The sequence below is a fragment of the Lissotriton vulgaris genome, chromosome 4_1 (assembly GCF_964263255.1).
Source record: "Lissotriton vulgaris chromosome 4_1, aLisVul1.2, whole genome shotgun sequence".
NCBI classification, from domain to species: domain Eukaryota; kingdom Metazoa; phylum Chordata; class Amphibia; order Caudata; family Salamandridae; genus Lissotriton; species Lissotriton vulgaris.
The window spans coordinates 1,740,506,689-1,740,520,616 of record NC_141691.1 but is presented as its reverse complement, the minus strand read 5'-3'; the positions used below and the strand labels follow the sequence as shown (position 1 = coordinate 1,740,520,616).

At 40.0% G+C, this 13,928-nt stretch overlaps 1 protein-coding gene across 3 annotated transcripts in view; it reads left to right on the top strand.

The window, feature by feature from the left end:
- RIDA (reactive intermediate imine deaminase A) overlaps window positions 1-13,928 on the top strand; it is a 124,328-nt gene that overhangs the window by 92,105 nt on the left and 18,295 nt on the right. For all 3 annotated transcript variants that reach the window (XM_086966042.1, XM_086966041.1, XM_086966043.1), the window contains exons 3-4: window positions 3,895-3,949; window positions 6,193-6,261. In XM_086966042.1, the coding sequence (XP_086822168.1) occupies window positions 3,895-3,949; window positions 6,193-6,261 (124 nt within the window). The remainder of the gene's footprint in view (window positions 1-3,894; window positions 3,950-6,192; window positions 6,262-13,928) is intronic.

The window sequence follows — 13,928 nt, the reverse complement described above, 5'->3', positions numbered from 1 at the left end:
ACTAAGGGCCTTATTATGACTTTAGCGGTGTGGGAGCGGGACCGCCACCCCGCTCCTACACCGCCAAAGTCCATTGACCGCTTCCAGCCAGACGAGTTTTCTCATTGTCTGGCAGGCAGTCCCACGGTGGTGACTTTGATAAAGGCACTACAATGGGGAGGGGAGTTGGCCTAATGGCTAGGGCAGTCGACCTCTAATCTGGGGAACTTGGTTCGAGTCTCGGCAACGACGTTGAACATATTGTGATTCTGGGCAAATCACATAATCTCCCAGTGCCTAACGCAAAAATAAATGTGTCCTCATGTAACGCAACTAGTGCTATGTAAAGCGCTCTGATACCCGATACCTTCGAGTCAAGTGTGCGCTGTATAAAACTTTGTAAAAAAAAATGGGAAAACTAAAGGCCGTTCCTGCACAGCATGGACTCGGCAGCCCATGCCATGCAGGAAAGGAGGTGCATGCACACAAGAGGGCACAACATGTGCCCCCCTGCAAGCATCCACATTGCCTGAGACACCAGGGGACCTTATAGGGTCCCCTTACTTTTCTCAACCCCAGCCTTTTCACAGCGGGCTCACTGCCATGAAAAGGCTGGCAGTAAGGAAACTTGAATATGCTTGGCGGGTCCGCAATGGCACAGCCAGCATACTATTGCCTCGCACCACTGCAACACCACAGTTCCCCCGGTAGGTGCATCGATCCTGCGGCTGTTCAACCACCAAACTCATAATACGGGGATCGCCCTGCCGGTGGGACGGTAGCCGCCATGCCACCATGAGTTTGGCGGTCCTATGGACTGCTGAAGAATAAATTAACCAAGACTCATAGAGCAATTTTTTATATCGATTTCACTCTATTTGGTGGAACACTCTCCACTGAGGCCTCATTTACCTTCATAACAAATTTATAGTCAAAGCTTCAGAACTTAGCTGTAGCCTACGAGACCACTTTTATGGCTGCAGTGGTGGACATATCTATGGAAATGGTACTTCAGGTCCTGGAAGTCCTCTCACTATCTTGCTCTGCCTCTCTTGTTTGCTATCTGCTGGTGTATCACTTTAAAAAACCATAATCCTTGGACAGAATTCCGTGATTTTGGAGCATTGTAGACTTCTAACCTTGCTCTGTAAGGCCGGCCTCTTCCATGCTAAGTTTCAATCTCAGTGACCAAATGTTTAGTGGCGGAAGATAACAAACTAGGACAAACAGGACTGCAAGCCCAGTAATCCAGGGCATTATCGCTTCACCATTTATGGGATGGTCGTGCACTTCCGAAAACGAAAAAAAAAAAAAAAAATACACATTGTGTGAATGCCTGACTAGAGCCTGACTTTGCGGTGGACACGTCTTTGCAAGTCAGCAACACTACGTTTCTCGAGTAGCAACTTAATGAAAAGGTGAGGATCCTTGGATTTGGTGAACTTTTACTGCTCTGTCTTCTGTTACTGTTGCCAAATAACAAGAGAGAGAGGAAAGCAAAGGAGCAGTCTTGGTCCCCCAATTCATGTAATCAAAACAACTAAAGAGTGTGCCTTTTAAAGAAAAGAGCCAGGCATGGAGAATCAAACTTGATTCTTTAGAAAGCCCTCACTCACCAACCTGGTTGGTGACCTGTTTCATCATCGGGCCTAATGATAAAGCGTGATAATGTATGAGAGCTGGACACAGTAATGGTAATTTATTGGCTGCGTTGCCCCGCAGTCAATTTCACTATAGTTTTGCTCTATTACTGGGCCCCTTCTATTGCCGCTATCTGTAATGGAAATCAGATGCAGGGAGGTAGCTGCCATTACGCATTAAAAGGGGAAAGGTTATCCTAGAAGCCACTGACCATGGTGCGAAGGAGAAGTGCAACCCCTCGCATCCCACTTTGCACACCTACAGCTTTCCAGCTCCTGTACTGATGATGAGACACTTAGTATTTATTATATATGACTTCCGGTGATGTCACACCAGTGTAAAAACAAATGAAACCACATACTATTCAGGTTTCTCCACCTTCATAAAGAGACATCTGTTTTATCAGGGGTTGCTGTTTTTTGTAATCATTGAATCTGAGCAATACATTCAGAACATCAGCACTGATTTAGCAGACCATGCCTTGGTGTAACAATGCAACGTTGCAACATGTGCTCATTGTAAACACTCTCACTGTGAAGTCAGATAAAAGGAAAATAAACACCAGACTCCCCTAAAGACACAGCTTGACATTTGACCTCCGTCTTTGAATGCCCAGCAAATGTGACGAGATAAGAACAAGCTTTAAAGGTCTGTTTATTCCAGAAAACGAGTTAGTGGAAGGATACAATAAACACGGTTTTGGTAATGGAAGGGACGAACTGCACCTGGACAGCCTAAAGCAAATAAAGCCAGCAAAGCAAGAAAATGTGAGTTGCAAATCACAAAGCCAATGCCAAGCAACGGGCGAAATGCATTCCCAGGTCAACTTTCTGAAATTCCCCAAGATGTTTTTAGAATAGCCAGACAGCTGTGCTGTCTAGTAGGCTGCAACCTAAAAATTACACAGTAAGTAGAAGATTTCTACAGGGCTAATTTTCATCGTTTGTTGGAACATATTAGGAGGGATATTAATAAGCGGACACTCTTGTTCATCTCGGAAAATTCAGTGCTTTCAAATAAACGTCCCCAAGGGTGTTTATTCGCCTGGTGGAATAGTCTTCATGAATTTATGTAACATTAATGTCACTTTTAATTTAATTATTTTGGCCAGGGGAAATATTCTTCCTATAGATAAGCAGTTTCCCCCCATACCCCTCTTAAATATAGAAGGCTTTCTACCCAATTTCTTAATGAGGCAATGCCCTTACACCTTGGCCAGAGTTCATTCACACCGGTTGCCATGATGGGAAATTACCCCAAGGAGCATAGGAATGCCCACAAACATACAATACTTGGGCATTTAACTACTATTGAAGGTAAACCGTCAGACGATGCTCACAAACGGGTATTTCAACTTAAATGTCAGCTTCCAAAAATTCAAACATCCTTGAAGAATTGCACATTAACAGGAATACTTAGCAAGATAAAACTTCACAACTCCTGACAGAATGAAAAGGGAGTGGGATTTATCAGACTCGAAATGGAAGATAATGAAAACAGAACAGGCACAACTTTTTATTCAATCAAGGAGCAAAAGTAAATAATTATAAATATTTTAAAAATTGCATTTACCATGTACATCCATGAAAAAAAAACTCCTTTTCACTTATGCTTGCCAAAGTAGGAACTTTAAATAAAATTTGAAATATTTCCAAAATGCTTCCTGTTAGTAATATCTTTTCTGAGCCATTATTGCATTTATAGTGCCTTCTAAATATAATCATATGTATTGTAAAATGTCAGAATTGTTCAAAATTCTACACATTATGTAAACTTATTAGAATTATTGCAATTTTTCATAATGCTTAATAAATATTTTAAAACTAGACTAGTAATTGCATTTGTATTGCTTCCCAGATGCAGTCAATAGCATACTTCATAAAATAGAAATAATCAATGTAGAGTTAATTGGCGAAATAATGTTTTCCATATTGTATATCATTGTATCGGGGTGATGTAAAGTGATTTTACCGAACACCTCTTAGTGGAACAAGCATGCATGTTGCTGGCCTGTAAGAGAAAGTAGAGAGCAGTCCTCTTATTTTACAGGTCTTCACAGCTACATTCTCTATTGAGGCTTTCCTTTTACCTGCCATATTGGATGCCATTCACTGTTTTCTAGGAGAGATCAGCTGTGTATCCCTTCTCCTTTCTTCAAACTCGGGGGCATAATAGCAATAGAGCTTTACCCTTTGTAGTAAACTCCAAATCCAGCGAATTGCTTGCACATTGCAAAAGTATTTTACCTCACTGTTGCTGTTCTTTCCACTGCAGGCTCTTGCGAATATGGGGGAAATTCTTAAGGCTGGCGGATGTGACTACAAAAATGGCAAGTGACAACATCCCTCTGCATGGTTGTAAGAGTTTCTGTAAAGCTAGTGTGGCTTTGAGGGTGGACAAAGCGTGGCTTCACTGAGGGTGGGCCGAGCATGCCTTAATTGAGGGTTGGAAGAGGATGGCTTGGTTTGCAGACGTTTTCTTGATTGATGGTAGGTAAAGCGTCACTTTGAGTGTGGACAAAGCCTGACTTGAGGATGGTCAGTGGTTTGATAGAGCGTGGGCAAGTGTGACTTGATTGAGGGTCTGCAGAGTGTGGCTTGATGGAGGGTGGGCAAAGCAATGCTTTATTGATGGGTGGGTAGAACCTGAATTTAGTGTGTACAGAACATGACTGAGAAATCATTGCATCTGCAATTATAGGTATTTTTATTTCCCATGTAGTTTTCTGCTACATCACAACCCTCAGCGACCTATTCTTTTGTTCCATAAAAACATTGATGAGAGAAGCACGTGAAAAACTATGTTATAGATCAGGTACCCAAATTCATTAGAGGGGGAGATCGAGAAAAAACATTGAGAACTAGAATCGAGTTATATACTAAAATTCTGCAGCAAGACACCATTGGGGTTAAACATGGATGAAGAAATGTACTCATCTATAATGGAAACAGTATAACATATTGTTTTACATTTTAGTATTATAGACTTTAAGTATTTAGTGTCCTGTTCCAAGATAAATCTGGTTTAATTCATTTTAATTCCAAATGGCCTTCATTTAAGTTGTAGATTCAAAAAAGAATATATTGGTTTACCTTTTCTCTCTACTCTGCTCAGTGCTACTTTGTCGAGTCAGCCGATCATTTATAATAAAAAGTCACTAATAGCTTTCTAATAAAAGAAATGTACAACATTTATTATGTACGCAATTATATTATTATTTTTTTTTAATTATTGGGAAAATTCATTGATAGGTTTATGCATTGTAATTGTTGTGCTGGTGAAATATTTTTCATAAGCACACTTGGGCAAAACTGATTGTATTGGTAAATAAACCAACAGAAGTTGTTAGGGATGTATTAAATTGGTGGATGAAAATCCATGTAAGCCCACAAGGACAGATGAAGCCCGTAAAATACCTTTATTTAAAGAGATGCTTTAAAGGTAATTGAGGCAGCATTGTGCTGAATATAGTAGTGACAAAAGAATGTTGTCACTAGCAAAATAACAAAAAAAGTATTAAATGTGAACAAGGCTTCTTCAAATCCGAAACACCTTATGAGGACGCAATAAAGAAAATTGCAGTAAGCTAACTTGTGCCTGTAATCTAACTAAAAATATAGTTTGGACGCAGTCTTTATGCATACTTTTTTTTTGGAGCGAGAGATAGAATTTTCCATGTAAAGTGCTGGAAACAATTCATATGTGATCGTTGAGGACAGCATGGTGTTGTATATAAGGGGGTAACGACCTATAGCCCTGAGGATGCCAACATATTCTATTAAGAGTCGGTCTTGAAGCCAACCGTGTACCTGTGTACTCGTTTTAAAAATGTGAATGCAAATGTAGATGCATACAAGACTAGCATTCTTCTTGCAGATTCACCATCTAACTAATTTACTAGGAGGAGCATTTCTAAAAATGGGACTATATTTTGTCCCTATCCACTTTAATACTAAGGAGAGTTTATTTTGCAATTTTTTTTTCTTATCTGTCCATTAAGGTGAGGCCCTTTAATGACCAGTGATGAACAGATTAATCAGTGCTACAACTCAAGGTTCTAATGCGATCTTGCTCAAACATATACATAATGTTGGGACCCATTGCATATAAACAGCAGAACTCCTATTTTAACCCCATTTTTAGCTGTGCATTGTGTGTTCAGTAATTTTCACTTGGAGATGTGCAACTAGGAGACAAAAGCCCTGATTGAGGTGGGGAGAATGTTCTGATTGCTGTAAAAATTAGTGTATGCATAGGGAAGAACATTTCAAATATTGCAGTATTTACTGCACCCTTGCAATTACTCCCTAAAAAAACTGTATCCGGTAAATTCTGATGCAACTTATTAGAGGGAACTGGGCTGTAAATTCCATTCAATGTGGTCTTTGAAGCTTAAAACACAGATTTCATATGTTAATCCCCATTTCCCAGAAGAAAATTACTGCACCTGTAAATGCCACACCTTGTGCTATCAGGCTGTGAAATATCACCCAGTAACCAGTATATGATATTGAAAACACATTAATTGAGGAATTTCAGTATACAGCTAATACGATCATATGTTTGTTTTAGTTGTGAAGACTACAGTGTTGCTGACGGACATCAACGACTTTGCTGGTGTGAATGATGTGTACAAACAATGTAAGTAAACATTTGTATTTTCTGTTCAATTTATCCATTTAGTTTGAGAAGTGTATTTAGCTTGTTGTTTTGTCCAAAATGCTGTAATACAACCTAGTAAAAGGTTTGCTACAGTACAGGCGGTCATTGCAGAGCGATAAAGGTCCATTTGTCAGGTTGCTTCATTAGACCTGCTCCTTTAGGGGGGCTGTCGGACGTCACAGTGGGCATGTGCATCAGATGGCCGGGAGCCGTCCGATTTTAACAGGCGTCTGATTTGAACGCACCCCAGCGGAATGTCTGCTGCAGCAAAAAGGTTAAGTTATGAGTTTAGTACTGCAGCGTGATTCACATGGATATCTTTAGGAGTGGTCTACCCTATATTCTGAATGTCCCAAGAATAACTGTCACCCTACTATAAACTCCAGCCTGTCTTTCTTTGCATCCACCATCGTCACATCATGGATTGAGGATCTTGACATTGACCTTCTCTTTCTAGTACTCTAAATAGTAGCCTGGTGGGGTCCACGTTAGCTACACTTTAATTCAAATGCTTTATTGTGCGATTACTTAAAACCATTTCAATTTTTGTTTAAAAAATACATACAGGTCATGAGTACATTAAAACAGAGTTTTAAAAGACTCAAATTGATTCTAGAAGACCTAAAAAATAAAGGGGTGTGATTAAAATATCCTAATATTAATTAATTACCGATGGCGTTCAACGCCTAGGTTGCCTGATTAATCATAACATCACTTTTTTTAAAAAAATCTGTGGCCGAACAACTAGACTTACAATTTCGAACAGGCATGGTAAAAAGTATAAACAGTTGATATTAGGCAAAAAGCAATGTTCCAGTGGACAATACCAAATGGTCAAGGGTTGTATGTTGAACCTAAGGTTACATGACGGCGCTGCCAGATTGAGGGAGATTTGCGGGCCAATTTTTTCCCAACAATTTGGCTGCTCTGGTAACAAATTTGGTATAACAAATTTTCAACTTAGTATTGTCTGAGCTCAAGGCTGCTAATATAGCCTGTTGGCATGTGCGAACTCCGAGTTTGATCCATTATTCTCGCAATAAGGACCTTCTGTCATTAAGCACAGCGGGACGTGCGCAGGTTATGTGCGCCATTGCCTCAGAATAGTATCCGCACTCCCGCAATTTGATACTGGCACTGGAGCGGCACCATTTGGGCAAGTTCTTTAAAAAAGGCCATTCACCCATCCTCGGGGCCATAAACGTTAGCTTCCAAAAAAGTGCAAATGTGCTTGATACATAAGACGATTCGGCCCCCAGTTTAAAATCCGAGATAAAGGCCCACTCGTGTTTCCTTCTGGATAGTATTGCCCTATCAGAATGGAAAGACCACAGCCGGACGCTTCTCTTGATGACTGCCTTCAGCATCGACTGAAATGGATATGTTCCCCAATATTCCTTGACACCAAGGAGCTGCAGAGAATAATCCAGATGATGCTGATGTTTTTGACTGTATTGGCAGGTCGGTATTTCGTTCCAAAATCTGGCCTCCAGGCTGCCCTCCCAAACGTTGCGTAATCTATTACAGAGCTTTATAAACTTGCCTGCCTCGACCCCATGGTGATCTAATAAGCAGAGTTCTAGTCTCACTTGGGCTAGCGATGCTGATCTTGGCAGGCGGAAAGCGTGTTTAAAGATTTTGGTGGTTAACCTGTTAGTGATCTTTGCCTTCATCACCTTTAGCAATGGAATTAGGCTAGGACCAAGTAGTTGTTTCGATGTCTTTCTTATCAAGGCAGTGAGTTTCCCCTATGTTCATGACCATGAATCAAGATCACATAATACATAATTGCTGCCTAACACCTTTCATTACAGTCCAATCCAGTGCTGTAAATTAGCAATAGCCATCAATAACGCACCATGTACTTACAAGGGGGTACAAGGTCACAGGTGTCCTCTGTACTTTTGTACATTTTGACCCAATGGGAAAAACTTACATTTCCACTAGTGTTTAGGCTGAGCATGCCCAAATAAGGTAATACCTAGCCAAAGGAACCATGTTTTATTTTCATAATATAAAAAATATTTCTGTATTTTTAATGAGTTTCTCGCTCAGTTATTAGCAGGTTCAGATTCCCTGCAGCCACCATCTGCCACTTAGAGTATTTTTGGCATGCTAAAAGAAGTAACAGGATGCCAAAGCAGCACAACGGCACTTGGCCTAACTGGATGCGAGGATGGCTCTTCAATAAATTCTTAATACTCACAGGAACTCGGCCAAATAATAACCTGAACAAATTTGTTTTCTGTGCTTTTCCAGATCATAAATTATTGGGTTCTGCCCGAGTTTGTGGTTCATTCATAGTCATTGCATGGTCTATGACCCTGTAGATTGAGGGATTTGCCTTCATATTTGTCTTTTGAATCTTTGATATTTAATCAGATTTGGTTTGCTTGAGCGAATGGCTTTGGTGGAATGTAGTGTTTGCTCCAATGCGTGTTCGGTACACAGAATCAGCAGTTTCATCCTTGACTCTACTAGAAGCCAATGGACTGGCTTCTCACTCAGGCCCCCTGGCTTCAATGTATGTTTTATTTAGTCTTGTTTCTGGAGATTAAGGCAAAGTCTGACAAAAATCTTTCCTAATTTTGGGAACTTCACATAATGCTTAATTACTGAGATTAAGCAAAATTACACCTGCGTAATGGAAATTTCACCTGGGCCTTCTAGAAGTTTCAGCATTTTTTTTTACACCCGCTTCTCTTTTTGCAAGGTCCAAATGGGTCATATTTCTTTAAAACCTGCAACATCTTAGTAAGCGTTTCTTTCCAGAATTGATTCACCAAGTTTTGGACCATAGAACGCATCTGCATACAATGCAATTTCATGTCCGCTAAACCGCACCCAAATTTCGAACCCTATGTCATTCCATGGTGCAGGATTATTTCGGAGCATCGCTTATTATTAAATCTAAGTCTAAAAGAGGACCATTAGATTGTTTACTATTATGGATTCAAAGACATTTTCTCTATACTTGTTTAATACTAGTCTCAAGTATTTCTAGTGTGTTTCACAAAGTGTCTTCTCTGCATCAAGCAAAGAAGTGTTAAAGGTAAAGTTTGTACCACTAACTAGTTGGTAACCTATAACTATACCAGTTGCCATGTGTGCCTTTCTTCAGTGAACTGTGTAACGAAGTACTGCAGCACGCCCCGGAGACGGAAGGTTTCACAGCGGATCGTTTTCCCCCTTATATTTCTCAGTGTCCTCTCCTTTATTTACAGACACCCTCAGTGGAACAATCCTTAGGCTTCCCCTTTAAGGATCTCTCCCTTCGGGAACAACCAGCCGACCACGTGACTGCGTCACATGATCCTCGCGTCTTGAAGGAGGAAGTGGCGGGTTCCGAACTGGTTCTTTGGCGTCCTCCGGGGTGGGAAGAGGTCGACACGAAGAGAAGAGGAACCGTGCAGACCCTCATCGTCCTTCTCGAAGCCCAAGACACGGTAGAAGACTGAACTGAGGCGGAAGACGGACCAGACCCCGGGAGCCGACTCACCGCCGAACCGGAGTCAAAGAGGGAACTGGATCCTATCCGGCACTACGCTGATGCCAGCCACGTCCCCGGAAGGACGTGGCTTAGCAAGGCACGGGCCGCCTGGGGAAAAGGGGTTGGAGTCTCTGAGGAGAGGCCGTGAGGAGGGGGTAATAAAGGGCACTAACGAGCACACAATTGGGGCTTAAATTCACATAACCACCACTATCGTACATAGCCCCAAGAGCACTGGTGCTGGCAGTTGGTGTTGGCTTTCCCCTCACCCCCTTTCCTCGACTATACTGACTATACGAAAAGTCCTCCTGACATCCTTCTTTGTTTGTTTTTTTTTTTTGTTTTTTTTTTGGGGGGAGTACTCCCCAGAAGAATCAATACACTAGCCTGAAGCTGACAAACCAAGGAAACTCGACAAGACATTTTTTAAAAAAAAAAAGTTTGAGGAAGAGAAAGGACTAAGAGACATACTGAACTAAATTGTTTATAATCCGAGACAATACTTCTATTTTTAATTATTTTTTTGTGGTGACTAATAACATTTATTTCACAAACAAATAACCTGAATCCCGTATTCCTTCTCCGCCACACGACACCCTGCCAATTAAAATGAGTAAGATATTCAGTAGGCTGTGGCCTGGGCCTAAACAAAGAACACATTTCAGGGCCTTTCCTCCCTTGGTAAAGACTATGACGATCAATATTTGCCCTGATTTGGCACTCTTGTGAATCCAGAAAGAAATGAAACTTTTTAAAATGAATGAAGTCATTAGATAGCTTGTAGAGTCTACAAGCCTTTTCCATTTGCAAAGGACACTTAATCCAAGGATACTTCATCCACTGTTATAGTTGAAGGCCTAGCTGACCTATTGTTTCTCTGTCCAAGCCCAAAAGCTTTTAGCTGTCAATACACATTTGTTGAAGGGAGGGTTGCAATTGTTCCCATTTGAATAACGTTTTTAAAGGTTTCCTGAAGCTAATATACTTTGAAGGCTTCTGGCTGCTTATTCCTAAACCAGTGATTTAATAGTGGTCTACATTTGTTTGCCCAATCGCATATTTTCCTTGGTGTTATGTTTGCACTAGAGTTGTTTGGTTTTGAGTAGTAACTGCTCACTTCACAAGATAATTTCAAGCCCTCCTTCTGCCCCTCCTGCCTCTCTAGATTTGGTAGGGGGACTGTGTATTTTTATATCTAATTGGAGCTTTCCAGGAGGCTGAGCACAGAGCCAAAACGTCCCCTTTAATAACTGTATTATCTTTTAAAGTTGTAACCTAGGCTGCATGCCACAGATGAGTCATGAAAATAGCGAGAGATAGTGTTTTTAAATGGATCTCCAAGGACGATGATTGCAGCCACTCTAGTAACATCACTACAGATTTATGATACCTGCATGCCCCTAATTAACTAAAGCTGTATTCTAAACAAAACTTTTTAAGAGAACTTGGAACTGCCATTTATCAATTAATAGAGCAAAAGAAAAGATTTGCCTTTTTCTTGTAGGAGGGTTTATTTAACTTCTTTTTAACCAATAATCAACCTTTTCTTAATCCAGATGGAGCCCCTACCATTTATGGCTAAATAATCTACATGTTTTTTTAATCCTATCAACATTTTGTTGTGTTTAGCACTTCATATTATAACATTGATGTGTCTAAGCTCTGTAAATAACAGATGTTATTGTGATCAATGTATTAATTTTCATTTTCCAAACTTTGACAGAAGGCAAGACTAAAGGTGATCTTGTTGGGTTCCAAACTCTTCACCTGCAGATCACAGCAAATCCCAATGCCAATTGTTGATACTAGACGCAAATGTCAATAATTTCATGTGTTTCCAACCCAAAGTGTTCTTGAATTGGAGAGAAGGCTATTCTTATTACCTTCTCATCTGATCTAAACTCGTTCCATTGTGCAGTTGGTATAATACACAAGAAACCTCTAGTCCTCATAGAATGTAGTTGTTTTTTTGTCAAAATGCAAGTCATTAACAGAACACAACCTCAGATGTTCTTAAATTGCTTTTCATTTAACAACTTCACACATATAAAACATTGTCCAAAAACACAAAATATCTGGCACCTCAATAGTGTCTTATTCAGTTTTAAGTGTGCACTATCTGGGGCGTGTCTGAAAGTGTATATTTGGTTTCAGAGGTGAGAACTTTACTTTGAATGGAAGAAGTGGACAAAGTACTGAAATTCTAGAATGTTTCTTGTGGGCATTAAAGTTAAAGATGCAGCCTCTCTCATCCTTGTGGTAGTTTTTCAAAGCATCTATCAGATTAAGATCTCTGATGCCCTGTGTCAACATTTTCTTTGCTTCAAATCTTTTTTCTTAGGTTTTTATAAAATTGCACAGTTAATCTGAAACAGGCAGAAGTTACAAAATAATGCGCCAATAGCATCTGCCAAACTCGGCAACATTTTTCAATATCGGGGAAATCATTTGCATGCAAACATTTAATATGTATTTTCAACCACATAAGACAGTTATGCTCTTTTCAAATTAAGAAGGGTTCTCCTACATTGAGGTCGTTGGCACGATCCTTTAATGGACATGAGGTGGGAAATGTAAAAAAAAAAGACATTATTATGCTAAAGTGAGGTGGGCCAGGAAAGTATGTGCTTTGCCAGATAAAGTGTCTTGATTTATTTTGATCCTGTTAAAATATTTGTTTGGTACTGAACATGTACAGTCAATTTACAGATATTTACATTTTGTTGTCTTTTACGAAAATGACATTCTAGAGCCTTTCCATTCACACTCACTGTACCACAGCAAGATGGTCACATAATTCACTTTGCTTTCTCTGGTTTGTAAACACCAGTCCCTATGTTAAAGAAATGAATAATTAAGCAGCAATTTGTCAGAAGACCGAGCCTGATATTTGACCTCTGTCTTTGAAGTGCCGCAAAAATCCAGAATTTATAGGCATCTATACTTATTGCTTAAACTTTCATGACCAACCAAAAATCAGCTTGCGACCCATCAGTGGGTTGCGACTTGCAGTTTAAGAAATTCTGCTAGCCTATTGAACTTCACACAAGGAACTATCTCTTTGGACATTTCTGAAATCCATCATACTTTGAATTCCTTCTTGGCTAGTAGGCTTAGAAACTGATTAGTTAGGTCCTTGTGTAAGGGAAACGGTTATTTTGGAGAAACCAATATATAAATTGAGGAATCTGTTTGAGTCAGGATTCTGATGTATATATTTTTTCTGGTGAAGAAAGCAGTGTAGCTTTTAAATTGCATACTTTAATGCATAACTATATCCATGATTGTTATTTACAAATAACGATTAAAGTTATACCTTGTGGGAAGCAGATGATGGTGATGCATGACGCTTTGTAAATGTAAGTACAAAACCAGGGTCCTCCGTTTTGATTGACCTCAATGCAGCCACATTGCTTTGCAAGACTGTTCATTTTAATGTAGGTCTCAGTCAGGAAAGAAAACAATCTTTGCAGTGACAATGCGTGCATGAGCCCCAGCACAAGAAACTAGAGATGTGGGGTATGTTCTTAATCAATTGTAGATCTCTGCCGAGGCATACGTTATATCTGTTTGCTCTACTATGTGAGGAGCAGCCTGAGGCAGAATTGCTTACAGAAATCTTGTTCCATGGGTAAACCATGCCGGACATAGTGCCCGCTTTACCAAACAGATACAATAGATCCAGACGTAAACGGTTAGAAACAATTGGTGGAGGGATTACTATATTCTTCAAGGAAACTTAAATTGTGCCTTTGCTCCTCTGAATATATACCAGGTTGTGTAAGCTCTTCTTTTGCCATCTCTCTAAATCCTACTTTTCCTTCTCAGATGTCTTGGCCTATCACCCTCCTAGGCTACTCACACAATGTTTACAAGCTTTCTGCGGTGCACTGGCTGGCATAGTACTAAACAGAGTTAACTTCACCTTTTTTGGTGATTTAAATATACATCTAGATGACCTCAGCTGCTCAAGTGCTAGGAATCTTAAACAAGATCTAGCTTGACAATTGACAGTTAGTGAAGGGTCCAACACACAAAAAAGGCCACTTGCTCTAGTCAAATTTTTAGTAATTTTCCTGACATATTAGTAATGAATCCCAAACCAGTCATCTGGTCGGTTCATAATATATTTCCTCTTTTCTTCCCTGCCAAGAGG